This window comes from Topomyia yanbarensis, chromosome 2 (assembly GCF_030247195.1).
Source record: "Topomyia yanbarensis strain Yona2022 chromosome 2, ASM3024719v1, whole genome shotgun sequence".
Lineage (NCBI taxonomy): Eukaryota > Metazoa > Arthropoda > Insecta > Diptera > Culicidae > Topomyia > Topomyia yanbarensis.
The window spans coordinates 164,438,559-164,466,209 of NC_080671.1; the positions used below are offsets into that span (position 1 = coordinate 164,438,559).

The 27,651-nt window shown below is 40.7% G+C and overlaps 1 protein-coding gene across 1 annotated transcript; it reads right to left on the minus strand.

Annotated features, from left to right (window-relative positions):
• Positions 1–9,618: 9,618 nt before the first annotated feature.
• Positions 9,619–23,391, minus strand: LOC131682004 (ubiquinone biosynthesis O-methyltransferase, mitochondrial-like). The gene is made up of 4 exons (XM_058963133.1): positions 23,206–23,391; positions 10,726–10,863; positions 10,284–10,656; positions 9,619–10,224 (listed from the first exon to the last, which is right to left on the minus strand). Exons 1-4 carry the CDS (start codon positions 23,337–23,339, stop codon positions 9,952–9,954), a joined length of 918 nt encoding a protein of 305 aa, XP_058819116.1. The 5' UTR covers positions 23,340–23,391; the 3' UTR covers positions 9,619–9,951.
• Positions 23,392–27,651: the final 4,260 nt, after the last annotated feature.

Here is a 27,651-nt window from a genome sequence, read left to right on the forward strand (position 1 = left end):
TACCATATATCTTTAACTGAATATTTACGAAATCATGACGGTGGGTATTTGAAGGCGACAGATGGACCATCTGTTCAGACTGTATATTAGGGTGCCATTCAACCTTTCATGGATTTCTAAAACATTTGGCATACAGAAAACAAATAAAACCTCGATGGAGCTCAGCATTAGAGATCCAGTTGTGAGGCCACCATGCACGAATTATGTACCGCAGGCATCTATTGATGAAAACCTGTAGCCGTTGCGTGTTCTCCACTGATACGCACCAGGTCTCAGTGGCATATAATAGTACAGATTTCACGTTCGAGTTGAATATTCGGGTTTTCATCGTCGACAAATCTGATTGTTTTTCCAGATATTTTTTAAACTCGCAAAAGCAGCCCTTGGTGCCTCCATCAGACGCCATTTGGCTACCAAGATATTGGAAGCTTTCGACATTCTCCACTGCTTGCCCAGCAACCGTAAAGCTGGAAGGGTTGACAGTGTTTATATCCAACGATTTGGTCTTGTTGACGTTGATTTTGAAACCTGCCGCTGAGGAGCGATCGGTAAGATCGTGAAGCTTACTCTGCATGTTAGAGCGCCGTTGTGCTAGGATAGCAAAGTGATCAGCCATTTCGAAGTCATTCAGATGCTCCATAGTAATAGGTTGCCACAGCAACCCACGATTTGGTTCACGGTTAATCGCGCCTACCAGGATATCGTCGATTACGATGAGGAACATTAGCGGTGATAGAATACATCCTTGCCTAACTCCAGCCACGACCCGGATGGGGTCAGACAAGACACCATCGTGCAATATTCTGCACGAATATGCCTCGTACTGTGCTTCAATTGGACCGATGATTTTCTCAGCGATTCCCTTGCGTCTCAGGGCTCCCCACATATTTTCGTGATTGAGACGGTCGAAAGCTTTTTCGTAGTCGATGAACGCTAAGTAGAGAGACTCTTGGAATTCATTGATTTGCTCCAGGATGATACGGAGCGTGACAATATGGTCCGCACAGGATCGTCCGGCACGGACTCCTGCCTGCTGCCGTCGGAGAGTTGCGTCAATCTTCTCCTGTATCCGGTTCAGGATCACTTTATTACTGCTGGATAGTTACATATCAAATAATATGAAATTCTGTAATCGGATTCACAAAGATCACACGAATAATACTCAGCATGCTGAATAGTAGTCATGTGATAATTGAGTTTCCTATGTCCGGTCAGTGCCCTAACTAGAATACTGGAATTGTGCTTCTTTGAAATTTTTGGACTCACATCTCGCAGAAAGACAAGTGTTTGAAGACAAGTTTGCAAGCCACGCCAATTGTTTGGCATGTTCGGATGCAGCCCAAGAGCGAATCTTGTACTTTATCCAACTTTTTGAAAGTGGTATAACTGGTTCTGGACCAACGAAGTCAGTCGCTGCGCCAGCTCTAGCCAGGGAAACCCCGTTTCATTTCTAGTAATACCGGAATGGCCGGGTACCCATAGAAGGTAGATAGTATTTGAAATGCTAAATTTTTCGATATGAGTTCGACATGCGATTACTAATTTCGGTTTCGAATCTGCCGAACTAAGTGCTATCAGTGCAGCGTGGCTGTCAGAGCAAAAATAGACTCTTTTACCGCAAATTCCCTGTTGAAGTGCTGATTGTACGTCACACAGAATCGCAAAGATTTCTGCTTGGCATACGGTGCAGTATCTACCAAGCGAATGAGATTGGTTCAATCTCATTTCATGACAATAGACACCAGTACCGGCTCGGCCCTCCAACAAAGAACTGTCAGTATAACAAACTGCATAAACTTCAAGTTGTCGCTCCATCCAGCCAGACAGCCATTTCTGGCGAGGAGGAATTCTCACATTGAAAGTTTTAAAAGGAAAACTACATGTGTGTGTAAAGTCACTGGGAGCAACGGTATATTCATCCCAAGTAATCATTTGGAGCCATAGTCTTGTGTGGCTAGTTGCACGATTTATTGGGTTTCTGTTCCAGAGCCCAGTAGCCTTAAGACGGTATGAACAAGAAAGTGCTTTTCGTTTCAGAAACACATGTAGTGGTTTTATGTTCAAGAGAGCTTCTAGAGCAGCAGTTGGTGTTGTCGAGAACGCACCAGTCGTCGCCATCACGACCATTCTCTGAAGATGGTTTAACTTTAATTGGATTGTCATAACTTCTCCCTTGTGCCACCGAACAAGCCACGCGAATGCCAGTATTGGTCTAACAATTGTTGTGTAGATCCACTGAATGTACTTGGGGTACTTAAACCCAAGATTTGCCGAAAGACCGTGTACATTGGCCGAAGGCAATTCAGGCTTACTTGATTCTGAAATCGATGTGAGCTGTCCAACTATGTTTTGAGTCAAGAGTTACCCAAACGTACCTAACTTGATCTGCGACAATAATTTCAGAGTCAAAGAAATGCAACGGGCGCGCACCAGTTGTAATCCTTCGTTGCGTGAAAAGCACCATTGATGTTTTATTTGGATTTACTGATAGTCCAACACGAAGACACCATTGCTCAACAACGCATAAGGCTTCTTGCATCAAATCAAAAAGTGTGTTAATGTAAGTACTGGTGATCATTACATGATAATCAACGGCGAAACCACATGTCGGAAACCCAAGCTCATTAAGTTTCCTCAACAAGGAAACCCAAGCTCATTATTTTTTTTCTCAACAAGCCATCGGCGACAAGGTTCAATAGAAGTTATGACAGCACAGCACCTTGAGGACATCCGCAGTCACTCTGTTTCCTTATCTCTACTTGTCTTAACGATGAGCACATATGTCGGTTGCTAAGCATTGCGTGTATTCAGTTCGTGATATATGTAGGTACTCCATGATCTTGAATATCAAGAAAAACTCCTAAGCTTGACTGCTTTTGTGAACAAGTTTTTTCAATGTTGTAGACAACATTGGGTTACAGGGTGGTAGTAGACTTCTCTCGCTGATATGCATGATGCATTGCATGCAGCGGGTGCTCGCCCAAGCTAACATCCCGAATGTAGTGGTCGATTAAACGTTCCACTGATTTGAGCAGGAAGGAGGTCAGACTGATCGGTCTAAAGCTCTTTGCCTCCTCATAAGTGACGCGGCCACCTTTGGGAATGAATTTTACAGTTATTTCCCGCCCTGCTAATGGAATGTATCCTGTTGCAAGACTACTAGTAAGAACCTTCTTCAATATATGCTTGAAGTGTTCATATCCTCTTTGTAGTAGAACTGGAATGATTCCATCTTTTCCCGGAGACTTATATGAAGCAAAACTTTCAATCGCCCATTTGATCGATTCGCTTGTCACAATTCTACGAGCAAATGCCCAAGAATCAGAACAACCTGAAAAGAACTCTGCGGTCGTCAGTGATGGCTCCGTGCAGCCTGGAAAGTGTCGGTCAAAAAGACAGATGAGTGCTATATCTTCACTGAAAAAAATCCAAACGTTAATTCTATTTGCTTCAAACCGCTTAAAATTCATATGAAGAAGAAATGCTATTGTTATCACGCGCACACATACCTTCTATGTGTCAACTGTATAAACTATGTATGCACACATATAAGTTATATGTGCATATTGTTACAGAATGGAGTTTTATGTGCCTAATAGTTATGAAATGTGAATGTAAGATTAATATTTCTTGTAAATACACACATTAGGTTTATGTGCCAGCAAATAGTATCTATATGCCTCCGTTAATTGCAAAAATCTATGTGTAAAATCAATAGACATAACGTTTACTTTTTTCTGAGTGTTCGTTAGATGAGTATTCACCATTAGTAGTTCTAATCGAACTGACATGAAGGTTTTTTTGGATTTCGAAAGTAACTTATTTAATCTGCTAGTCTCGTTGAGACTTGCAGAGGCTTTTCCAGGAAGTTTTCAGCGACGAACCAGGGTTATGTTCCAAAGCGAAAGTAAAGTTTGCCCTGAAAGAAGGAAAATGCCCTGTTTCGACCAAAAGGACCGGCGGCTTACACAGTGTACAGTACAGTGGATAAGGAGCTGAAACGGCTGGAGTGTCATTACGCCGGTTGAGTTCTCTAGGGACCCTTACACGCGCAATAAAAGTGTCATTACTAAGTAATGACATTACTGGAATTGTATAAGAATTCCGCCATTACTCACCTTACACGATCATTAAAAGTGACATTACTATTCAGTAATAAGATTCCTAGTGATTCGTATAAGGGGCCCTTCTGAGTGGGCGGTTCCTATTGCCGTTACTGAAAAGGTAAATGATGCAATTAGAATATGTGGTGACTACTCCACAGGTCTCAACGATGCTCTGCAGTCACATCAGTATCTACTTCCATTACCGCAAGATATTTTCACTAAACTAGCAAACTGCAAGGTCTTCATTCAAATCGACCTATCAGAAGCATTCTTGCGAGAGGAAATAGACGAAGGCTGTCGGGACCTGCTTACGACACACCGGGAACTTTTCCGGTACAATCGGCTTCTACCAGGAGTTGAAGCAGTCCCAGAAGCTTCCCAGCAGTTTGTAGAAACGATGCTTGCTGGACTAGAATGTACCTCCGTTTACCTTGACGATGTCTCGGTTGAAGGAGTCCACGAAGCCGACCTTACATGAAATGTTCAAGCTGTCCTTCGTAGGATCAATTCGGAATTCGGTTTCTTCGTCAAGGCCGAAAAATGCACAGGATCAACTACTCAGTGCATGTAGTTGATGAACAGATCAGTGTCCTGATCCAGCAAAAGTCGAAGCCATCTGCAAAATGCCATCGCCAACAGACGTATCTGGAGTTCGATCGTTTCTAGGATCACTCAATTATTACGGGTAGTTTGTCCCGCGTATGAGAACACTACGGTATCCGTTAGATGGGCTTATGAAGATTCTCAAATCGGAGCTGCTTCTTACATATTACAATCCACAGCTCGACCAGTTGGAAATTTACAGATGGATCAATCAAGGCAGTTCAGCCCGTTTTATCTTCCGCTGAGCAGAATCGTGAGGGGCTCCCAATCGTCTTCGCTGTCACAAAATTTCACATGATGCTATTCGGTCAGAATTTCGTACTGCAAACAGATCACGGTCCACTCTTGACATTTTTTTGATCGTAGAAAGACTTTCCAGTGTATACAGCGAATCGACTCCAGCGCTATGTTTTGCAATTATTGCGCTACGACTTTAATATCGTCTACACTGAAAAAAATCCAAACGTTAATTCTATTTGCTTCAAACCGCTTAAAATTCATATGAAGAAGAAATGCTATTGTTATCACGCGCACACATACCTTCTATGTATCAACTGTATAAACTATGTATGCACACACATAAGTTATATGTGCATATTGTTATAGAATGGAGTTTTATGTGCCTAATAGTTATGAAATGTGAATGTAAGATTAATATTTCTTGTAAATATACACATTAGGTTTATGTGCTAGCAAATAGTATCTATATGCCTCCGTTAATTCCAAAAACTAAGTGTAAAATCAATAGGCATAACGTTTACTTTTTCTGAGTGTACGTGAGTATGGATAAGTTCGGAAATGCAGATATCCTGTCTCGGCTGATTGATCAACACGTCAAACCGAAGGAAGATTACAAAGTAGATGTTCGGATATTCGGATATGAATTTCGGATAGGCAACGTTACCAATGATATATCTATATCTATATAGTTTTCCGATCTGTTTACTTCACATCCTTGCTCTCACTTGAGTATTATGGCTCTAATTTTCATAACTTTTCCTACACAGTAATCTCTAGCTAATTGAATGTCATTAAAATGTATATCTATACATTTTTCCATACTATTCGGCAATTATTGCTCATATGAAAATGAATGATAAATAGTATGGGATAGTGGGAAGTTGTGCACACCGCTATATATTGGTTTAAATTCAGGTGGTTTGGCGCGAATCATAATGTCGCGAATTACGAATCAGATCACTTTTCTAACTCGTCTTTAGTTTACAAATATCTTAAATAAAAATATACCACAACAATATTCAATTTCTCCTACTTTTTGTGATGGTTCACAACTCCCCACCAAACTAAAATTTTCCACGCATTTGACGCAATCTGCCATATCTCAAACAAGATATTGATTATTTTAAATTGCTTCAGCCTGTGGATGTATTAAGGAATCCTTTACAAATACCAGTTGAAATATTGTAAATCGACCAATGTTGTGTTCAACTGACAATACCCAACAAACGAAGCAAGCTAAGAGAGGTCTTTAATACGAGATAATAAGCAGAACAAGGGCTGTTCAAGCCATTATCCAGCTAAGTTTTTTGTTGGGTAGGTCTTAATGAACTAGACTAAAAATAATTAACCTAACACGACGAACCATCGCTATAATCGGACTATTGGCTCTCGGAATTCGCTGGAAATTTTAAACATAAAACCCAGCAATCGATTCGCTTTGTCACTAGTCGCAGATAAGTTATTGGTATAAGTTATCCTTTCATCAAGAATAACGCCTAGGTCCTTTACGTGGTCAACGCGTTGCAGCTGAGTTCTAGCAATATTGTAGTTGAAATTAATCATGTCTCTTGTACGATGAAAACTGATGACAAAACATTTGGCAACACTAAGAATCAACATATTTCTTTGAAACCAGTTGTAAAATGTATCGATGAGACACTGTAACTCACGGAAATCGGATTCAAAAACAGTTTCCCTCAACCTATTAGGACAAAAACCGCATCATTTACAAATAATGAAAATAGGGTAACAGCTCCCTAATTCATCTTAGCACCTCTATTCATCCCACCCATTTGAACACATTAGTTAGAGCAGTGTCTGCTATCTCCGTTCAACGCATTAGCTTAAATGGTAGGATGAATAAGGGTGCGTTGTACTCGACTTTTCACTTCACTCAAACGTGAGTATTTTACATTTTCCAGGTCCGATTCTTCAATGTATTACTTCTTAGGAACGAAGCAAAGATGTTGAAACATATTTAAGTGCAATCCAGTTACAGTAGGCCGAGTTATCAACGAAATAGTGTGACATCCTGACTAATGAGATGAATAAGGGCTCGTTTACCCTAGTAACGGACCTAGTGTACTACCTTGAGGGACTCCGGAATTATTAGAAAAGGATTCAGACACGTTGTCGACAATATGCACGACGACCTCGCGGTGTACAAGGTAGAATCGCAGCCAGTGGCAGAATCTCGTAGTACATCCTAGTTTATCAAGCTTTGCTAGCAGTATCTCGAGGTTAACTGTGTCGAAAGTGGCTTTACGATCAGTGTAGACCATGTTCACCTGGAGTTTCTTGGATATTTTTTCTATGCAAAACGATGTGAAGCTATCTAAATTCGTCTCAACCGATCGAGCAGGGAAGAATCCCTGTTGACAAGAACTAATGTAATGTTTACTAGCAGAAAACAGCACCGAAGCGATTCGAAAATTTTTGACTCGACTCCCAGCGAAGTGATTCCCCGGTAGTTCTCGTTGTTGCTTTCACCTTTCTTGCGTACCGAACACATGACTGAACACTTCCAATCATCGGAAAATTTTTGCTGCTGAAGTGACACATTGAAAAGGTGCGTCAGTGAGATCGCTAAAATATCGGAACATTTTTAAGAACAGCATAGTGAAGGCATAGCACTCAGTCCTGGAGCATAAGACGATTTCGTTTTTTGTATTGCAGAGAGAACCGATTGTTCTGAAATGGTGAATTCACCGCACCAACGGGAGCATCACGGGCCGCGTTGTCAAGATCGGGCAGATGGCGCATCAGTCGTGAAAACACTGGAGAAGTAGCTGGCAAATATGGAGCACTTTGAGGCCGTCGTTACTTCGCCATTGTAGACCATCCTAAACGAAAGAGCCGTTCCCTTTCTCTTCGTATTAACAAAAGCCCAGAAGCCCTCCGGATTTCGTCGTAAGTTTTGATGGATGCGGTTCACATATCTTTTATACAGCAATTTATTGTAACAGCGGTACTCATTGCTGGCAAAAAAGCGCTTTAGAATAGGGCATCGTCGCTTTGTGTATGCACGTAGAGCTTTCCCAGTCAAAAAGGGCAAGTTGCTGGCTAACGGGGGGCTATTTGCCAACTTGGATGCGCTAATTGCCCTTGAATTTGCCAGCAAATTGCTGGCAATTAGGGGGCTATTTCAAATGCAACATTTGGGCGATTCACCGCCGTCATTTTTTTGCCGCCCAACCCGCCCTTAAATCGCCCCCAAATCGCCCACGGAACGCACCAGATCGCCCTTAATTGCCTAATATGAAAATATGATTCATTATTTACTCACATATTCTTACCAGTATAGTAGGTAATCACCACCAACTTATAGGAAGAATCAAAGGTGAAATTGGTATTGCACACTAAAACTTATCACAATCTGACGTTCATTAAGACTTTAGGTCAGAGATCTTGTTCTACTATGCTTACACACGATTCCACAATTTTCTACATTCGTTGGCTAAATGAAGTGCACTAGACAAACAAAATACAAGTGAGAACACACCAATTGTTCAAAAAACAATTTTAAGCTTAAGCCAAACATGAACCGCCATGTTTGAAAAACGCAAAAAACAACCAAGTCCATTTCAGCCGCCAGAAAATTTGTCTAAGTATTGAAATTGCCTTTAAATCGTATTCGCAAATTGCATTTGTTCCTAGGAGCAATTAGCACAGGGGAGTTGAGTCAAACGTCAAACTTTTTAAATCGCCTGACCATGTTCGTTCGCATTTTTTGATAGGGTTGGCACGGATGCCTTTCAGATTCCGAAGCATTGCGTTCGACCAGGGAGGCCTTCAGGGAGGTTGATAATTTGGAACAGATTTTTCAACACAGTCAAGGAGTAATCGATTATAGAGATCAACCGCAGCGCCTTCATCCATTTGTAATATCTGTACGCTCCTGTCGATCAGCAATAGTGAGCGGCGTAGAGCTACTAGATCAGTTTTGCGAAAATTACGACGATTCACAGCTAAACCCGATCAAAAACACATAACAGAAATATTTCAAAACTATATCTCACATTGTTACTTAAAAATTTCTGTTATTTTAATTACTAACGAGACGAGACCTAATTTATGTCACGAAAATTGTGTTTTGTTATAATGATGTTATTTCATTCTGATCGGGAAGCTTCTCGATATAGTGGTGAACTAATGATGGAAATGGATATTTCTAAAGCGGGATAATCGTTATTCAACGGAACTATCACATTAGAAGCTTCACTCACAGAACACTCAGGCAAAGCATTGAAGGTCAAAAAAACGAGGTTGATGGTTGGAAATCGTGCTTACTTCATTTAGTCCGTGAAAAGCCATCCCTCCCGGAAGTAAGCGACTGGTAGGATTTGTTGTGGTAGTTATGCCCCTTAAACAAAATTATGTTCACAACTCCCCACCGTCCCCTACAGTTATGCAGAAATGAATTGGTAGTCCTTATTTTAATCTATGAAAGGAGCCGTTCATATTCCAAGTGGAAAAACATACTTAGTATTTGACCTCCTCTTCCCCATCCGAGGACAATTGCTACACCCCAACACCGCTACGCATGATGTCCACGAAAATCCTTTTTTTTTATCTGGAAATTTTATTAAAAAGCTTTCAGATTCCAGAAATAATACAGATTTGACCTAGTTATATGCTGAAGGTGATCTGAAGGACGGAATGAAAATCATTTAAAGTTTGTCCACATTTTTTTATGGTTTAAACTTTTCTGAAAATATCTCATTTCTGAAATTTGAAATCTATGAAGTACAGCCATTTCCGCATCTGTGGGCGAGTATCTAATTTTTTTTGCAAATTGACCATTAATTTTTACACAACTGAAATGCTCGAGGTGGAAAACCGTTCTCTGTGCTTCAAAAGACATTACCCGAAATTCAATGATTTTTTTATTTTATTTCGGTATCTTCCTTGTATCAGATGTCGATTCTGATTTTGCTCGATAGGTGGATTTGGCTTCATTGTTTGCGTATCTAACGTTCTGTGTAAACTATGATATGATCCATCATCTTTTCACAACGTGTAGTCCATAGTTACAGTCTTGATTATCGATGAAATACCACGAGTTAACCGGGCGATCATAGAAGAATCCGCGGACTCTGTGCATCTTACACCCGTACTTACTAGTAATAGCTGAAACAGTATCGGCAGAGACAAATTTTTCGTAAAAATGCGATTTTTTTGGTATAATTCGGAGAATATATTCGTATAAGATGATATAGAAAAACCACGCCACCATAGTCTGGTTCTCGGTAGTTATGAATAGTGATCCTCCAGGCTGAAAAAAGCATTTATGTTTAGTTGCTTATTCTAATTTTCTAATCTGTGAAAACTTACCTTTAAGCAGCGAACACATGCCTCCAGTATCATTTCTTTTTCATCTACGTGTTCCATTACTTCGGAACAAACAACCGCGTCGTACGTACCGGCGAATTTCTTAGCGTGCTCTTCAACGGTGATCGCATGATATTCAATGCGATTCTTAAGACCGACCGACTCCGTCTCTAAGTGCTTGTTGGCCAAATCGATCATGTCTTTTCCGGGGTCAACACCCACAACGTAGGCCCCCAGCTGAGCTAGATCTTCTGCCAGCACACCACCGCCACAGCCGGCTTCCAGAATTCTCACTCCTTTGAGCGAGTCAGGTTTGGTTGTGTCAGCCTTGGCGATTCGACCCGTTTCAGCCAAACCATCGACCACCAGTGGTACTCTAAAGATATACAATTATCGTAAGTTGGGGTACTGTATCTTGGTAGAAACGGTCCAGTTTGTGACGTACCTGACTTGGTAGAATGTGTGGAGCATCTTTGCCGGTCCATTCTTGTCCCACCAGAAATTAACCATTTTGGAAAGGTGGTCAATCTCAGTTTTACTGACGCTATCTTTTGGTGCGGATTCTTTTGGGCGGCTGTCATGGCTGTGAATGAGTTCAATGTTAGAAACAAAACATGAGCGTTTATATAAACCAAATAACAACGACTCGACAGTCGTTCGTTCGTTAAACCCATTTTTCAAGTCAAAAAGTTTTTAATTTACTCAAAGATCAGATTACAAATTTTGGTGCACCGAAACGACCGGCGGTTATCAAAGCTAATGACTATCACAAGTTTTTGCGAATTCTGCCTTTTGGTTACCCCAAACCTGTACAAGGTTCTAGCCTCAATCGCTTCATACATTTTGACAGCATTTGGGGCTAGAATCTATTTTAGTTTTGCCCCAAGCTAAAGCCAGATTAGTATCTGAAGTACGACTAAAGATCTTCCCATTTTTTTCTTTTTTTTACGTTCCATGAATTCGATAATTTGAAAGCACGAAAAATATTTCGCTTGAAATTTCAGAATTTTCCATTTAAGTTACGAAAATTATTATTATTATTATTATTATTATTATTATTTTGTTTATTGGGGCTTTAACCTAGAGGTCATACGAAAATTACTAATTAATCCTTGTCCACACTACTGAGTTAGGTCCGGGGTGAAATAATTGTGTATCCCCACTACATATACCCTGAAATTAGAGAAAAATAGGAAACATATCGCGCAACCTTTATGTTTGGACTTAAGTCCGGGATGGTCCTACTATAACACGGGGCAAGTTGGCGGTGGTGTTACGATCAGTGCCGTAGCAATGCTGTTTTGCATAGAGAGAAAAGCTGCAGTAACGTTCATCCAATGCACCTGGAATTTGTGCAGAATCTGGAAAATCTGCAGCTAGTAGTATTCTGTGCTGCATTTGGAACCGCTCGATGTTTGGGATGCCGACTTACACCTAGAGGTGACCCGCCTCAATATCACTGGGAAAGGCGAGTACTTCCATGGCAGCGGAGATTGGAGAGTCGGTTCTCGAACAAACGTGCCGCTATTGGAAGGCTGACAACGTATAGAGACGGCAAAAGATCGGCCATATTATGTTTGCATGTGGCTGCGATCATTGCACCTACTGAGCTTCGCATAGTGGGAACTCACAGACTGATGGAAACACTCTACACACTAGTACAGCAATTGAGTGCGTTACTAAAAACGCTAAGGCATTACACGGATTCTGCGAGACGAGAACAATAAAATCCGATGTTCAGTGATAACGAGCGTTCGTTCGATGACCAAATCAGTCACGAGAAGCTCGATTTCAGCGAAAATCTACAGGATATCGGTGATGTCACTAGCGTATGAACCAGTATTTGGGAGGCCCCCGTACAACCGTAATCATGACTAAGATGCGAGGAGGAATGAGCAGACGAATAAATTGACGAGATGTCAGCTGTCGCCGTCGAAACCAATGATGTGCACGAGTTTAGGCGGCACCTGGACCAGAAGGTGTCTAAATGTTTTGGTGCAAGAAGCTGACCGTTGTACATTCCACGATGGGTGTATGTTTTAACAGGGCGTTACACGAACAACACTTATTGCCGGATTTCATCACCCGTGGTACTACAATTCTCCTCCCCAAGAACAGCAACATGTCCAACCCATCAAAGTAGAGACACGTCAGCACAAGATCCTAAGCACCATCATCATCTGCAAAAATCAAGCCATCAACGATGCAATCGTTGTTGGATAAGCAGTGTGTAATCAGCAGAACCTTAGTATGTCCTATATCGATTACTTGAAGGCCCCACACTGGTTTCTCATCAAGGTAATGGAGATGTATAAAGATGGGTCATACCTTCTACATGGACGATCTCAAGATCTATGCTGACTCGACGGAACGGCTGAGTGTGGTCAGCAAACTAGCCGAAAGGATTAGTGGCAGGTTGCTCTAGAGAAATGCCGTTCTGTTCAGTTACTATTAGAGCGATTGGTCAACACTGGTGGCTACAAGATCGATGAAGGCAAGTTGATTCGGGGTGGTTCGTGGCGATAGTATCTCATTCCGGCAGCTCCTCGGGATTCGCCAGACCGACACCAAGCTTGAGCTCCGAGATAAGTTTTTGACTCGAGTGAATTGTGTCTTGAAGTCTTTCCTGAACGCGGGCAATAAGCTCACATCAATGGACAAATGTTTGCTGTCCCCTTGTTGACCTACAGTTTCATCAAATAAAGCTGGACTGAGCTGGAAGATCTTCAGAGAAGATTGAAAAAGGCGCCAGGAATGCGCCATACTCAGTCGGTGTTGGAGAGATTCACATTGCCACGGGATGAAGGGGAACAAGGAATAGTTGACATCCAGGCACTATGAATAGTGCAAGTTCCACGACGGCAATAATACTTTATGGGAAATGCCAACCGACATGGAGTATATCAAGCAGTTTGTTCTGAGGACCGCAACTATAGCGCACTTCACCTAGCGCACGCGAACTACAACCCAAACTTCAATCTGTAGACTGTGGTGGAGAAGATTGCCGAGTGGAAGCAGAAAGCTGTTACGATGCCCACTTCCACCTGTGGAGGATAGATGCCTGATGTGTCATTCGTATCTCGAAATCATTGACCACGTTGTGGTAGGCTGCCGCGTACTGGCCAACGCAGCTTATACCGATCATCACAACAGCGTTAATAAGATTTTGTACCAGCAATGGGCGCTTCGACAAGGTTTTTTGGAAGAGATTTTACCGAACTACCGTTATCTGCTAATGCCTGTTCTGGAAAACGTCCTTTTCAAGCTGTACTGGGATCGCACTGTTCTATCGGACCAATTCACTTCATAACCGCCCATATATGACAAGGGACGGTGCCAACTCACCATAATCTACGTCGCCGTTCCATTGGAAACTATCTGTAAGATACTCAAACTGGAAAAATTGTCAGGTATCGGCTACTGGTTGTAGAGTTGTAGGAAATGGGGAGGTTGGATGAGGGTCCGAGAATTGTTCCTATTATGCTTTCGACGATTGGAGTCGTCGAGGAAGCTACTGTAGACCCTGAAGGACCCGAAGTTGGAGAAGGAGCTGGTTGCGTCACTCACTGATAGCATTTTCGAGCGAATCTTCTCAGATCGTTGTGAGAGCAGTTTCAGATTAATTTATAAGCAGGTTTCAGTAGCCAATATCAGTGAAATCTCCAACCCCCTCCCTCTGGCTACGCCACTGGTTGGACTCCTTCCTTTAAGTTTTGTGTAGACTTCTTGGTCACTTTCCTCACCGCAGAACGCCAAATTTGTCTTGAACTGCATCTATCTGACAACTGTCTTTTGCGTCTTTTTGAGGTTCCACTTGACGATTGCCTAATATTTTTCTGTTGGCCTGAGCTCAGGCGTGTTGGGAGGGTTCATGTCACCTGGACGTTGCTCGCGGCATGCCATTTAATGGCCCTTTTCCCGTAGTGGCAAGATGCCAAATCCGGCCAAAACAGAACCGAACAATTGTGTTGCTTGAGGAAAGGTAACAGACGGTTTTTTCAGGCACCTGCACATAAATTTCGTGGGTCTCGATTGCCATGTAAATGTCGCTCTTCAAGCCACAGGAAGAAATGGGCAGCCACACAAGATATTTCTTTGCGAACTTCGGCAGTTTAGTTTGTTTGAAAATCTCTGCCGCTTTTTCTCTTCCAACCGACGTGTAATATTACTGTAAACGAAGAATGAAGCTGTTTAAAGTCAGCCGTAACACAGGTTTCGTCATTCCGTTCCTCGCAATCGTTTTGCCTTTCTCAATAGAAAGGTATTGCAATTGCTCTGAAAACCGACTTTTTAACGGAGGCCCGGAGGGCCGAGTGACATATACCATTCGATTCAGTTCGTCGAGTTCGGCAAATGTCTGTGTGTGTGTATGTATGTGTGTATGTATGTATGTGTGTGTGTATGTGTGTGTGTATGTGACCAAAAATGTCACTCATTTTTCTCAGAGATGGCTGAACCGATTTTGACAAACTTAGTCTCAAATGAAAGGTGCAACGTTCCCATAGGCTGCTATTGAATTTCTAATGGATCCGACTTCCGGTTCCGGATTTACAGGGTGATAAGTACGAACACGCAGAAAATGTCGATTTTAATAAATTCTGCAATGAATGTATAAAGGTGAAAATTTTTCCAAAATACGACCACAACTGCTTCGATTTGTAGTATTAGATCACTAACATCCATTCAAAGTCTATTTGGCCACATTGGCCACCATCCTCGGTTCCGGAAGCCCCGGCGGAAGTATCTAAATTCAGAATAACAGTCACATCGGTTTCTCGGAGATGGCTAGACCGATTCGACTAAACTTGGCCTCAAATGAAAGGTATTGCGTCCCCGTAAATGGCTATTTAATTTCATCCCGATACGACTTCCGGTTCCGGAGTTACAGGTTGTGGCGTGCGATCACATAGCAAATAGTGATTCAAACCGATACTCCGATGAAAGCAAAAAAGGTAAAAATTTCGCTAAAATGTCTCTCAAACAACTTAAATTTGCTGTTCTAGGTCACCGACGGCCAACCAAACTTTCGTTGACTACATTGACCACCATAAACGGTTCCGGAAGTGCCCGGGAAAAGCGGCCATCTTTCAAAATTTACGAACTCACATCAGATTCCCGGAAATGGTTGGGCCGATTTTCACAAACTTAGTCCCAAATGATAGCTATAATATCCCCATAGATGTCTATAAAATTTCGTACGGATCGCTTATATGGTTCCGGAAATATAGACTAAACCGTCCGGTCACATATGAAATTCCCATATAAGCCGGAACTCAATTTTTTTTTTCAAAGGGGGGACCTCATGAAATTTCAGAAATCGAATTCGTATTTTTGATGCCAAACATCTTTAAAATGCATGAAACGTCGAGATTTTATGTTATCTCGAAAATTTTTTTTTATAAAAATCGACTTTTTGGGACTTTGCCGATTTTGCAGCTTTTTTAGTTCAATATTACCGTGGCTGTTTTTTCTTTTTCAAAATTTTAGAACTCGAATAATGATTTATTTTCCTGTATATAGTTGTCATGTGATGTATAATAATAAAATGTAATATATGCATTTAAAAGTTTTTAATAAATATAAACAACGCACACATTCTCGTGATTCATGATTGAGAAAGGCACAATTGCACCGCTAGGTGGATTAAAATAGGTTTTTTGACCGACTTGTTTTGCTTATCGTGACGATTTGGAGTCACCACCTGCGCATAAGTCGTCAGTCCGGGTCGATGCGCGTTTATAGACGACATTCATAGCTTGCTTGTGAAATCTCGGACGGAGAGTTTAGGATTCCGCTTGAAACAGCTGGCTACTCTTTTCGTTGTATCACTTCCAGCTTTCGGTTTCCCCCAATCCAGTCTTCCTGGCCCTCGACAAACGTTTTCCGAACATTGGTAATGCGTTGACGACATTTGCATTCAGTGCCATTTAAACAGCTGAAGATCAAATGTGAAAATCAAAAAATGCGTCAAGTTGTAGTTAATACATTTTTGATCGTTACACCCTTTATTAACAGTTATTAATAGTCTTTAATTATTTTTATATTTCAATTTCACTCCAAAACAAGAGAGTATTATTCTTGTGTATTCAATGCAAGGGACATTAACATGGTACTTTCGCCTAAAGAACATCGAAACTCTGAGTACCTGTCGAAATCCAAATGCCAGAGTGTTGTTGAGCTTGGAAAAGTATGGAAAGTGTCGATAAATATCCAGTTTTATTGAATAGACATTGAGCTTGTCATAAGGAGCTTGGAAGTGGTAGTCTTTAGTTCCCACTGGAGCCGGTGTAAGTTGGTTGGATTTCCGTGTCATATACCTATCTATATCAATAAAAATGAAGACTATTCATCAAACACTTTGATAACAATCCGAGAGATAACCGTTTGTGTGCCCTTTTACGTTGGGGAACTGTGGGTAAGACGGAGAGATGGGATGACGGACAAGTAGTTATTTTAGGCATATAACATGTAAAATTCAATTGTATTATACGTAGTGTGACCAGACGTCCTGGTTTCCCAGGACATGCCCTAGTTTTTGATAGACTGTCCTGGTGTCCTGGGACATCGAGGGAAATACTTGATTTGTCCTGATTTTTCTCTTCCAAGGCAAACATAATTCTTGATTTGCTTGATTTATTATAATCGCAACCAGAGTTACAAATAATCGAAGCTCTTTTTTGACTTCTGAAAATGAACCTGGTGCGACTCACGGTGAATAGAAAAAATATTCCTGACGGATTTCCTCCAGAACTGGACCCGACGGATTTCCTCCACAACTTTAAAAAGTCAAATTGACGTTTGGGCGACGCTGCTTATTCCCATCGTACTAGTATCTCTTGCCAGCGGCATATTCCCATCTTAATATCGATTGCTAGAAATCCGTCAACATGTTTCCAGTCCGTAAATCGAATAATTTCATTGAGAGCTGTCTCGAAAGGCTCACTGACAGCAATACTTTGATCATGATGAACATGGGTTTACATCTGGATGATTGACAGCGACTTACCTTCTGTTTCAAACATCCTACAATATCCTACATAATAAAGAGTATTGAATGATCAACCAACAACCAATCCGCCGCTTTTGATAAATTTAACCACGATTAATCGCTAAAATGCAGATATTTTTTTATTAATAATAATTTTTGTAATAGTTAAGTTACTTCACGAGAGAGATTTCCAGGTACCCACGTTTACTTCAACATCAACAAATACCCTACACAGAAAAAAAATATTGGTAAAAGTAAGAGTGTTCCGCTCTTAGCAAAAAACAACCCACGCCAACTATTAGGTTGAAAGTAAAACATTTAAATTTATCAAGAATAATAATCAAAGTAAAAGTTTTCCTTTTAAGCAAATGAAGAATAGTATTCAAAACAATAGTTTTATATTTAAACTAAGAGTATGCGTTGGTTGTTTTTTGCTAAGAGTGAAAAACTCTTATTTTCGCCAAAAAAAATTTTCTGTGTGTATAGAAGGCAACTGATATTGTTGATGTTTCTGCTGTACTTCAATGACTTTTAGTACAGAAGACTTCATGACTGTTCTTCGCGGACGATCTCCAGGTATTTCGTCTGATTCGCTCAATTGAAGATTTCTCCAACATCTGCATCCAGTTTTCGTTCATTTGTATAGAAAGAGTTTGTGTGTAAATCGGAAGTAGTATTCGGTAAGCTCATCCTCATGAAATAACGACCCAGTTGGTTTCAACTATCTGCAGAAATTGAACGCGAAATTTTTTCACTACCGTAAACCTGGAAAAAATCTGCCAGGTATGTTCGAGCCAAAAGTATCGTCAAATTTACTTTGCATCAACAGGAAGGTGGGGTCCCCTTACGACTGTCCTGGTTTTTACTCGTCTGATATGGTCACCCTAATTATACGTGTACCCTTCCATTATAGATATCCTTGAATCTTGAAACACTCAGCCTTGAATACTGTTAAACGCGTACAATATACGCAAACATTGATTATCAGTAGTGCATCTTCGTGCGGATGTAATTTTCAAGTCTCTGATTCTAAGGTTTATCGTGGAAAAATCATTTTCTTTTATTTCGATAATGTAACCTTTAAATGATATCTTCGTAGAAAATAACAAGTAAGTTGACATATGAGTAAATAAGTGCAAACGTTTAAAAAATATGTGTACTGGTGGGGCAAGCCTTCATTAATTCTATTGATTTACTTATAGGAATGTCTCGCGGAAATCGCACCAGTTATTGACTGCGGACGCAAGTAGTTTTCGCTATCCGTGAAAAATTTAGCAGTCATCGTCTTTCAATAGTGAATTTTCGATATTTTGGACCATTTGTGGTTGTCCCGAATAAATAATAAAGCCCGTAATTCTAAATCCGGTTTCATCGTAGTACGATTCGCTACGTCGCACGAAGTCAAACGAAAGATGCGTTCCGGTCATCAAATTGAGTTGCAGAGAGAGAAAGTGACGTGTAGCCCATTACACTTCCGGAAGCGACGCAGAACGTGTTTTTGGCAGTACATAGGATATAGAATGAATCTTCGCATATTGGATACCGGTGAGACCGTTCCATGTGCCATTTCCAAGTATTTTTAATATCATTGCAATATGGCCTGTATTAAGCAATAATATTTTTTGTGTGATATGAATTTCATGTAATCTCCAGCTCACATTTTTTCGCCTTTTGATTAGAGACGCGAACCCGAGAGCTTGAAAATTGAAAAACACGAACCTGACCCGAGCCCGAAATTTCGAAATTTAAAAAACCTGAACCCGACCTCGAACCTGAAGTAGCACTTTCGCGTCCAGTTAAATCTGCCTATCGCAAAACGAATTATTGGCTAGTGGAATGCGCATTTAGATTTACTATTATTGAACGCCGAATTTGTAATGTTCTGAGAAACTTGTAAATCGTCGATATCTTTATCGGAAAGTAGGATAAATCGGCGCCTAACGTAACGAAAGGCGTAATGATGACAGATTCAAACAACCTTACCCGTCGTTCTTAACCAAAATTTCTGCAAGAGTAGTTGTGTATAATTTATTACATGTACTAAATTAAGCTATGTCAATTGGCAATTCGCATTACACGACGTCACCCGCGTTACTGGTTGGAACGATCAATCTTGTGTCGAAGGGTGTCAATCAAGATTTTCTCACGCACTTTTGATGTCAAATCATTATTTGGTACGGTATGCGTGCCAGTAGAGATGCTTCGACATCTCCAATGGAGTTCTCGGAACTTTAAACTTCTACAAATCCACTAATGGCGTGAACAGAACGCACAATATTTTTACGATCTATTCCTTAAGATCGTAGAAATTCATGTATTTTCATGATGGAATCCAGATCATACAACGGCCCAGCCCGGGAACAAACTGACAGAAAGTGCTTGTTTCATATATGTACACCCAAAACTTGGCCGTAATACTTTTACGGTAATAAGAAAAAATGCTCTAATAGCAAGACGTTTAATACTAAAACGGCTGCAACAAAAAATTCACCAAACGGCAATATCAACACATTCAAATCTTTTCTGCGTCGCACTCATGTTTCATCAATTCACATGCAATAAGTATTAACGCATCGGATTGTCAGGAAGTGTGTAGCGCTTCACTTGTTATTGTATTGCGCAACAAGCGAAGCAAACACTATGAGGATAAATACGAGTTTCAAGATCGGCTCACACTCGGCTAGCTTCAAAGCACAGTTAGAAAAAACCGACTCGGAATAGTGGTAGGGTATTTCGATCGGTGTTAAATTGAAATTTCTTTTCTATCACGGGCGTCAGCAGCAAGGTAACGACTGCACAAATCATGCACTGTCCTTCCCGTCATGTACGGGAAGCAAGACCTACGGTTTGGATCCACGCATCCGAACCGAGGGTCCGGTCCAGACATTTGGCTGGATCTAAGCACCAAGTCTGGGTCTGGTTCAGGTCCGGACCTGGTGAGGGGAAAAGGGGTTGGGGTGGATCAAGCAACTGGTCCAGATCCGGGTACTGATCCGGGTGCTGGTTCAGATCCGGATACTGATCCGGATCCGGGTGCTGGTCCGGATCCGGGAGGACCGGGTTTAGGAACTGGTCCGGATTGGGAGCTGTACCGGATCCGGAAACTGACTATAATTTTTATTTCACTATCCAACCTACCCAGTAAAAAAATCCGTAATCCGGCTGGTTTCTGCCAATTTTGGGGAAGATTCCAACCTGAATTTGGGCAGAAATCTTCCAGGATTGCGGTTGGTTTGACCCGACACTAACACTATCATAGAAATCGCCGAATTATCCTACACGAACAGATTCGAGGTTGACACATTCTCAAAAAGTGTTTGGTTGTGTGATACACATACATGAACAGCAACCGAATTTCGTCATTCCACCGTTTACTACCTTTGCGGGAATATGAGTTTAATACCGCAATGCGTAATTGCGTGGTCTGTTACCGAAAAGACAATAGAATCTTACCCAAAAGTAATAGAAACATACCCGTCGGATTTTGGGTGTACCACTGATTTGATAGTAGCGCTTGTATACCATATGAGTGCCATCGTTGTTCATGGTTAAGTTTCAAGTAACGCCGTCAGTGCACTTAGCGCCGGTACTAAAACATTCAAATTTATCTCGGTAGAGATTTAACGTGTCCTTCATTTGCGCATTGTCTATGTGGTAACCCTAGGTAAACCAAAGACAGCGAGAAACCTGGCGGAAAGTTTTCTGTCGGAGGACTCAGTGCCTGGGTAGATTTTGATTCAAAACCTCACTTATAACATCGATTTATTTTATTTTTTATTTTTTGTTTTCAAAATGGAATCTACTATGTTTTTTGTTTAAGTCTGACGGAATAAAGTCTCTAGAAAATAAATTTTGGGATAAAACTGCTTGAATTATCTGCTTTTAAAATATAAAGAGATTTTAGACGCGAAACACTTATTGTTGTCTGCTGTCTCTTGAGTGCTCGTTTAAAGAATAAAATAATACGGGCAATTTGCGAATATGAAGAGAAAAAAAATTTATACGAAATTTTAAAACTACAATATTTGAGCATCAGAAAATATGACGAATTCTACCGATTCAGAGGTGGTAAAATTTAGTACGGTTACATGTGTCATCCATTCGTATAACGAAGTAAAGTTAATTACTACAAAAAGACACTGAGTGTCGTGTATAGACGTGAACAGCGTCAAAAAAAATGGTTGGGTGTAATCTGTTAAAAACCCGAACCTGACCCGAATCCGAAAATTCCAAATTCGAAAAACCCGAACACGAAAGTTTTGAATTTCAAAACCCCGAACCCGAGAATTTCAAATTTGAAAACCCGGAACCCAACCCGAACCTGAGAAGTTTAAATTTACAGAGCCCAATTCCGACCGAAACTCGTCCTAAAACCCGAACCTGACCATTTCTACTTTCGATATCTCCGTCATCTATGAAAACTGTTTCGGTTCTGAGCGTTTTCGTTAACTAGATGATAGGACTATTATAAAATAAAAATGCTTGCAAGGTTTGTGGAGATGAGCGGGTCTACGTCATTGTAGATCGTGGCAAAGTCTCATATGACAATGGATATGCTCAATTCTGCAACTCCATCTATACGTATACGATTTGTGCAGGTGTTCGTGCTATGCTATGATTAACTTATAGGAATCTCTCGCGTATAGAAACGAAAATCTAGTGATCAAACGTCCAGCTAGCCGAAGACTCCCACTAGTTTGCAGGATGCACGCTAAAGTGATCAAGCTTAAATACGGAATTTAAAGAACATGCAAAAGGTAGACGAATACGAGCAGAGCCCGCACTCTGGCTATGTGCAATCGAGGGACTGTTGCCAATGGCACATTCAATGTTATAACTTACCAGCTTTGTATAACAAGTGATCAATGGAAGTGATTGTATAGCTCTCTTTATGACAACGGCAAAAATGATAATAGAAAATATATCATTTGCTTCAACTCTAAATTGGACCCCAAAACGTATTTTTTCGCCTCGAATTGAACATAGAGTAGAGTGGGGTCAAGTAGGTCAGTTTTCTTTGGCGAGCTCGTGCGATGGTATTTTTGCACCGATTTAGACAAACTAACACTCGTTGGAAAGGTTATACATCTGGCAACGTAATGATGTTATGCTTGGCTTAATATTTTTCAAGCTAGGTTTATTAAGGCGAAGCTACTTTTTTCGATGTTTTTAAAATCTGGGGATACGATAGGTCACTTTATTCGAGGTTAAGCAAAACGATGTACAAGCCTAGAAAATCAGTAGTTCTACTTTTATTTGAAGACTATGAATACTGCAGATTAAAAAAAAACTAGCTACGGCGATTGTTTGCTTTTCACCTGTAGCTGCTTGCTCAGTTCGTAAAGAATCCTGCATCACTGAATCAGTAAGAAGTTCAGCTTTACGTAGCTTTCGGACTCGATTCGATGGATTACGCAGTGGAGCTTTAAGTAATGGATGAAAGTCTTCAATTGAAATTAATTGCATAACACTTTGCAAAAAAAGTTGTTAATTTTTGTAACATAATCCCTTTGGACACTCGAAAACCAACATATGGAACTACAGCATAAGGTATAACATGTCCGTTTTGCCCCCAGTTACGCTAATGTGTTCTATTTTGCACGATATATTTGAATCAGAGATAAAACAAAAATTGAAAACACTAGCCCCGGGATCCTCTAATAATGCTATCAGAAGTCATCCAAAGTAGCACGTATATAAAATTGAAAAACACGAATTGTGAAGGAATAAGACGACTGTTCACGAATTCTGATAATTCGTTTTGTTTCATTGTTGTGTTGTTTCACTGTTATCCCTTCTCCTCTATATCAAAAACTGCATTATTTTCTATTTTCGTATTATCAATGTGACTTTGATCTGTATAATTCCGGCTGTTGCTGTGTCGCTGTTCATCGCCAAAATTTTGCACTTTTCTTTTCTATATTAAACTGTACTCACAGGCCAATGATAAAAATTCCAAATCTTGTCTCCAATACTTTTGCCACCAGGTCAAGTTTCAGTGCACGCATCACCATTTCCACTAGTTTGAACACTGGAACTAGCATAACGTACAATCCATAGTAAAGACTCATTTTAGGCGCGTTACCTCGTCGGACGTCCTGCTAAGACTGAGGTCGACCAGTAAAAATGATGACATCAAACTTTGTTATTCATAGCGGCCGGCGTGCGATACGAGATGTTGATGCCAGTATGACTGATACAAAGCCTAATATGAACAGAAACTATTATGGTATTTTATTGATATCAGTTGGTATTTTATATTTGAGTTTAATAAATTTCTTCGTAGAAAAACTGATTTTAATCTTAAATTAATTTGACTTACAGATCTAGCATCCCTACCGAAAACAATCAATGTTTCATGACTGAGCAGAAATGATAAGTAATTTAAACAATTTGAGATTCTTGTGTGGGATCTCTCATCGTCCGTGAAACCCATAGTGACCATAGTAAGCAGGTCCCCGAATGATTTTTGTGCTATTCAATGAATGTTATGCAATCTGTATCTTATCTTGCTGGAAGCAAACACAATCTTGTCGGTGCTTATCGCAGAATGACCGTGCAATGCATAGTGGTCCAGATCGCTAATTTAGGAGGAATTTTTACTTTCTGACAAACCTGTATAATTTAGCCGTATCATGTCTTAGGATGAATTTGTGTACTTTAGAAGATGCTTCTTTTTATTGGAATAGTTATTAGGGTGGTTCTAATTTATCTAAAATACGAAAATAAACTTTTTACTGATGAAAGATAGAGCTCCACAGTCTTCCACAAAGTTGTAAAGTAACTTATTTTGAATAAATTTGTTGAACATATTAAAGCTCTATCTCTTTTAGTTTTTGTTATACAAGAAATTTAAAAAAAGATTAGGGTGTTCCTGAAAAAAACGTTTTTTTAGTATAACTTTCGTATCTTTTACTTTTTGTTAACACAACCTTTGAACAGCTTATTGAAAACTTCAAGCCGAGTATTTTTCTCCAAGACACCGAAGGTCTAACTTTTTTCTTTAAAAAGTTATGGACACTTTTCGTTAAAAAATAGCCTATTTCAAGGCTCAATATCGCTGATGCGGGCACCTAAAATTGAATTCTGTTTCCACCACATGAAAGACCATACTTATTAGTATATTTGAGCAAAAATTGCAATGGGCTTGGTTCGCTCCGAGCTGGTGATAACAAGGTAAGCTACACTGAAGTCTTTTTATGTGGTTTTTTATGCGGATTTTCAAAGTTATGCGATTTTTTAAATGCGGATTTTCAAAGTTATGCGGTTTTTATGCGAATTTTCAAAGTTATGCGATTCTTTTTATGCAGCTTCCTTTTAATTTCTAGGACATCACCTGAAGCGACTTTTATTGAAAGATAGATCCTCGTGAATGCACATGCTTTAACAAAAGACATAAAATGTTCATATTTTTATTTTAGGTTATAAATTCCCGGATTCCATTTGAAATGACTACTTTGGGGGGAGGCGTGCTAATGCACTTCACTTGATTCTAGGTCTAGCTGGTCGTGCTAGATTTCGCTTGTCTCGTAACCGCCATATCAACCCTGCACGGCATGACATTCTACATACCTTCCTCTCTACGTTGACCAGTTGGATGCCGTGGTCGAGCTGGCGATCCGGTTGGAGGGTGGCTTCCGGTGCCCTAACGACCAGGGTCTGTCGCGTTCGGTGCTACTCGGCGTAGTTCCCGACAGTGGAGCTAGCCTACCTCGGCGGAGAGTTCCCCGACGAAAGAATGTCTCGTGCAACCGTTGACGGACACGTTATTCTTCCTTAGATGCAGTCCGGCAGAATGCCGAGGTCAGTCCAGCGATTCCCGGTGGAGGATTGCGTCCGGTTCACTGGCGCCCCGATGATTCAAGCCGGCGATTCGCTACGGACTACTCGGAATAATCCCCGACGGTGGATCTTTCCTACTCCGACGAAGAGTTCCCCGGCAGTGGAACTTCCGAAACCGATACTACCCGGGCAGATGCCGAGGTCGGTCCTGCGATTCTCGGTGGAGGGTGACTTCCAGTTGACAGGCGCCCCGACGAGCATCTGCCGGAGCTACTTCCCCATCTATTCGAACTAGTCCCCGGCGGTGGGCATAGTCTACTTCGACGGAGAAATTTCCCGACGTTAAAATTTCTCTCGAAATCGTTATCTCGATGCTGGTCGGTTAGGTGCCGAGGTCAGTCTTGCGATTCCGGGGAGTCACGGTTCCGACAGCATAAGTAATTAAGTGACTTTACGCTTTTCTGGACATGCCGCAGACTCAGGTGATTCGCATTTAATGCCAAAAGATCCTGACTCCTGCGTTGCAGAAGAGAAAGAGTTAATAAGCCGGGAAACTCTAAGCTTGCTCATATGACCCTACTCCACGCTTTTCTCTAAACTTTCTTACTTCAAATCCTTGCCCTTCTTTGAGTACTATGGCTCTTAATATTTAAAAATATTTCACACCTTATGTGTTTTTTTATGCGGATTTCCAAAGTTATGCGGTTTTTTTTATGCGGTACGTATCACCCGCTTAAAAAAACTTCACACAGTTGACAGTGGTATCGTGCGCTAGTATAGTAATTATCTTGTACGCTAAGAATCGGCTGCACAAGAACAACGTTTTCCAAACGGAATGATTAAACATTTGCTTTACTTTACTAATTTTGTTCACGTACAAGTAGGCAGCCAGAAAAAAATTCGAGACGGGTCCAAGAGTAAAATACCGGGTTTCAAAACATGTGCCAGAAATAATGTTTCGAAACATAGAAATTTTTATTATCCGCTTTTTTTCGCTGGTTTTTACAAGTTTTGCGGTTTTTCTGCTAACTGTTGATCACAAATTAGTCCAAAGTGTGCTCAGTGATAATCATGAATAACATACCATACCACCCGAAATGGATTGTAAAAGAATCACTAGATGCGCGAACTGCTAACGTACAATGAAGGTGGAACAGAAACGTTCACCCAATAGTTTAAGCTTGTGCGACCAGCCCGGGTTCCAACTTGGTTATTGATCGAGACAAGCTGAAATTGCACAGAGCTGGAAAGAGAAGGAATGTTAGTCCGACACCTATTGTTACTAGATACCACTGTCACGGGATATTGAGAATAGGGATAGGTATTCGATTAAAAATAATGCTGGAAAATTGGGGGGGGGGGTCAAGATTTTGGGAGCCTCCGGGCGTCTGGCCAGGAGACTCATTAGGTGCCTAACAATTCGTTTTGGGAATATCATTACATCGAATAAAGAAAAAAATGTCTAGCAATACACTTAATTCAAATATTATTCTTAGAGAAGACAAACAAGCAAAAGGAAAATCACAAAATAATCTCGAAAAAATAATTGAAAATTGGAAAACTGAGGTTATAACTGAAAAGGTATTCGCTACGAGAAAATGAAATAATTTTCAGATGCCTAAAATAAACTTTATTTGTAATTGAAATCCTTACTGTGCATGACGGACATACTACCAATTTCTCGCGCGCGTCGTTTCTAACTACGAGAGAGAAATAGCAAGAGAGAGAAGCAAACAGCACTGCAAGATAATAGTGATATCAACCTCTAAGGGAATACAAGCTCCCTCAACAATTTTCTTATATCGAATAAATGATAAATCATTATCCAAATATTTATTGTGTTGTGTTCACTACGTCAGGTTGTTTCTAAGCAAACACAGATGAAGAAAGTTTTCATGTAAATGGCGAACGAAGGTTCGAAACGCTATTTTTCCTATTCTTGCGAGCAATGAAACTCCTTCCTCCGTCTTTTCTCGAGTGGGTACAAAAAGAAACTACTGGATTATTCGAAGGTAATTGTGAGTCGAGAGATTGCAAAGTAGAAGGAAACTTGCATAACTGCATGCAAAGTGCAACTGAAGCGTCGGAGTCGAACCGTTTATCATCAACTGTACTGTAGAAAGATTCTGTCTCCGAAAATGCTACAAAAGTTATGCACATATGGACATATCTTTATGCTCGACATCACTACGGTTAGATTGCAACTGGAGGGTAATACCTGATCCCCACGTTAGTGATCACCTGCTGTTGTAATTGCAATCACCACTGGTTGAAGATCATCGGAATCAATCAATGTTCCCTATGGCCTCACACGAAACATTAATTGGAAGAGCTACGCGGCTGCGATATCCAAAACTATCGACTATTCACAGGCACTTTCCCAGGGGGAAAAGTATAAGTTTTTATCCAACTCGATTCTCGATACCGCGATTCAAGCTCAGACGAAACGAGTACCCGGCGTGGACACCCCAAAAACTTTCTCCCAACCCTAGGTGGGACAAAGAGTGCTCAGATGTATAGGGGAACATGGGGAGACTTGACCAGGTTTTCAGTTAAACCTACGTAAATGTCTAAAAAGGATTTCAATTCTTCAAAACTCAT

What these genes read in the sequence shown, in the direction of transcription:
- LOC131682004 (XM_058963133.1), bottom strand. Translation starts at nt 23,339, where the DNA reads ATGAGTCTTTACTATGGATTGTACGTTATGCTAGTTCCAGTGTTCAAA. An exon ending in GGAATTTTTATCATTGGCCT is followed by an intron (nt 10,864 to 23,205) that starts GTGAGTACAGTT and finishes ACTCATTCACAG; the next exon opens with CCATGACAGCCGCCCAAAAG. An exon ending in CATGTGTTCGCTGCTTAAAG is followed by an intron (nt 10,225 to 10,283) that starts GTAAGTTTTCAC and finishes TGCTTTTTTCAG; the next exon opens with CCTGGAGGATCACTATTCAT.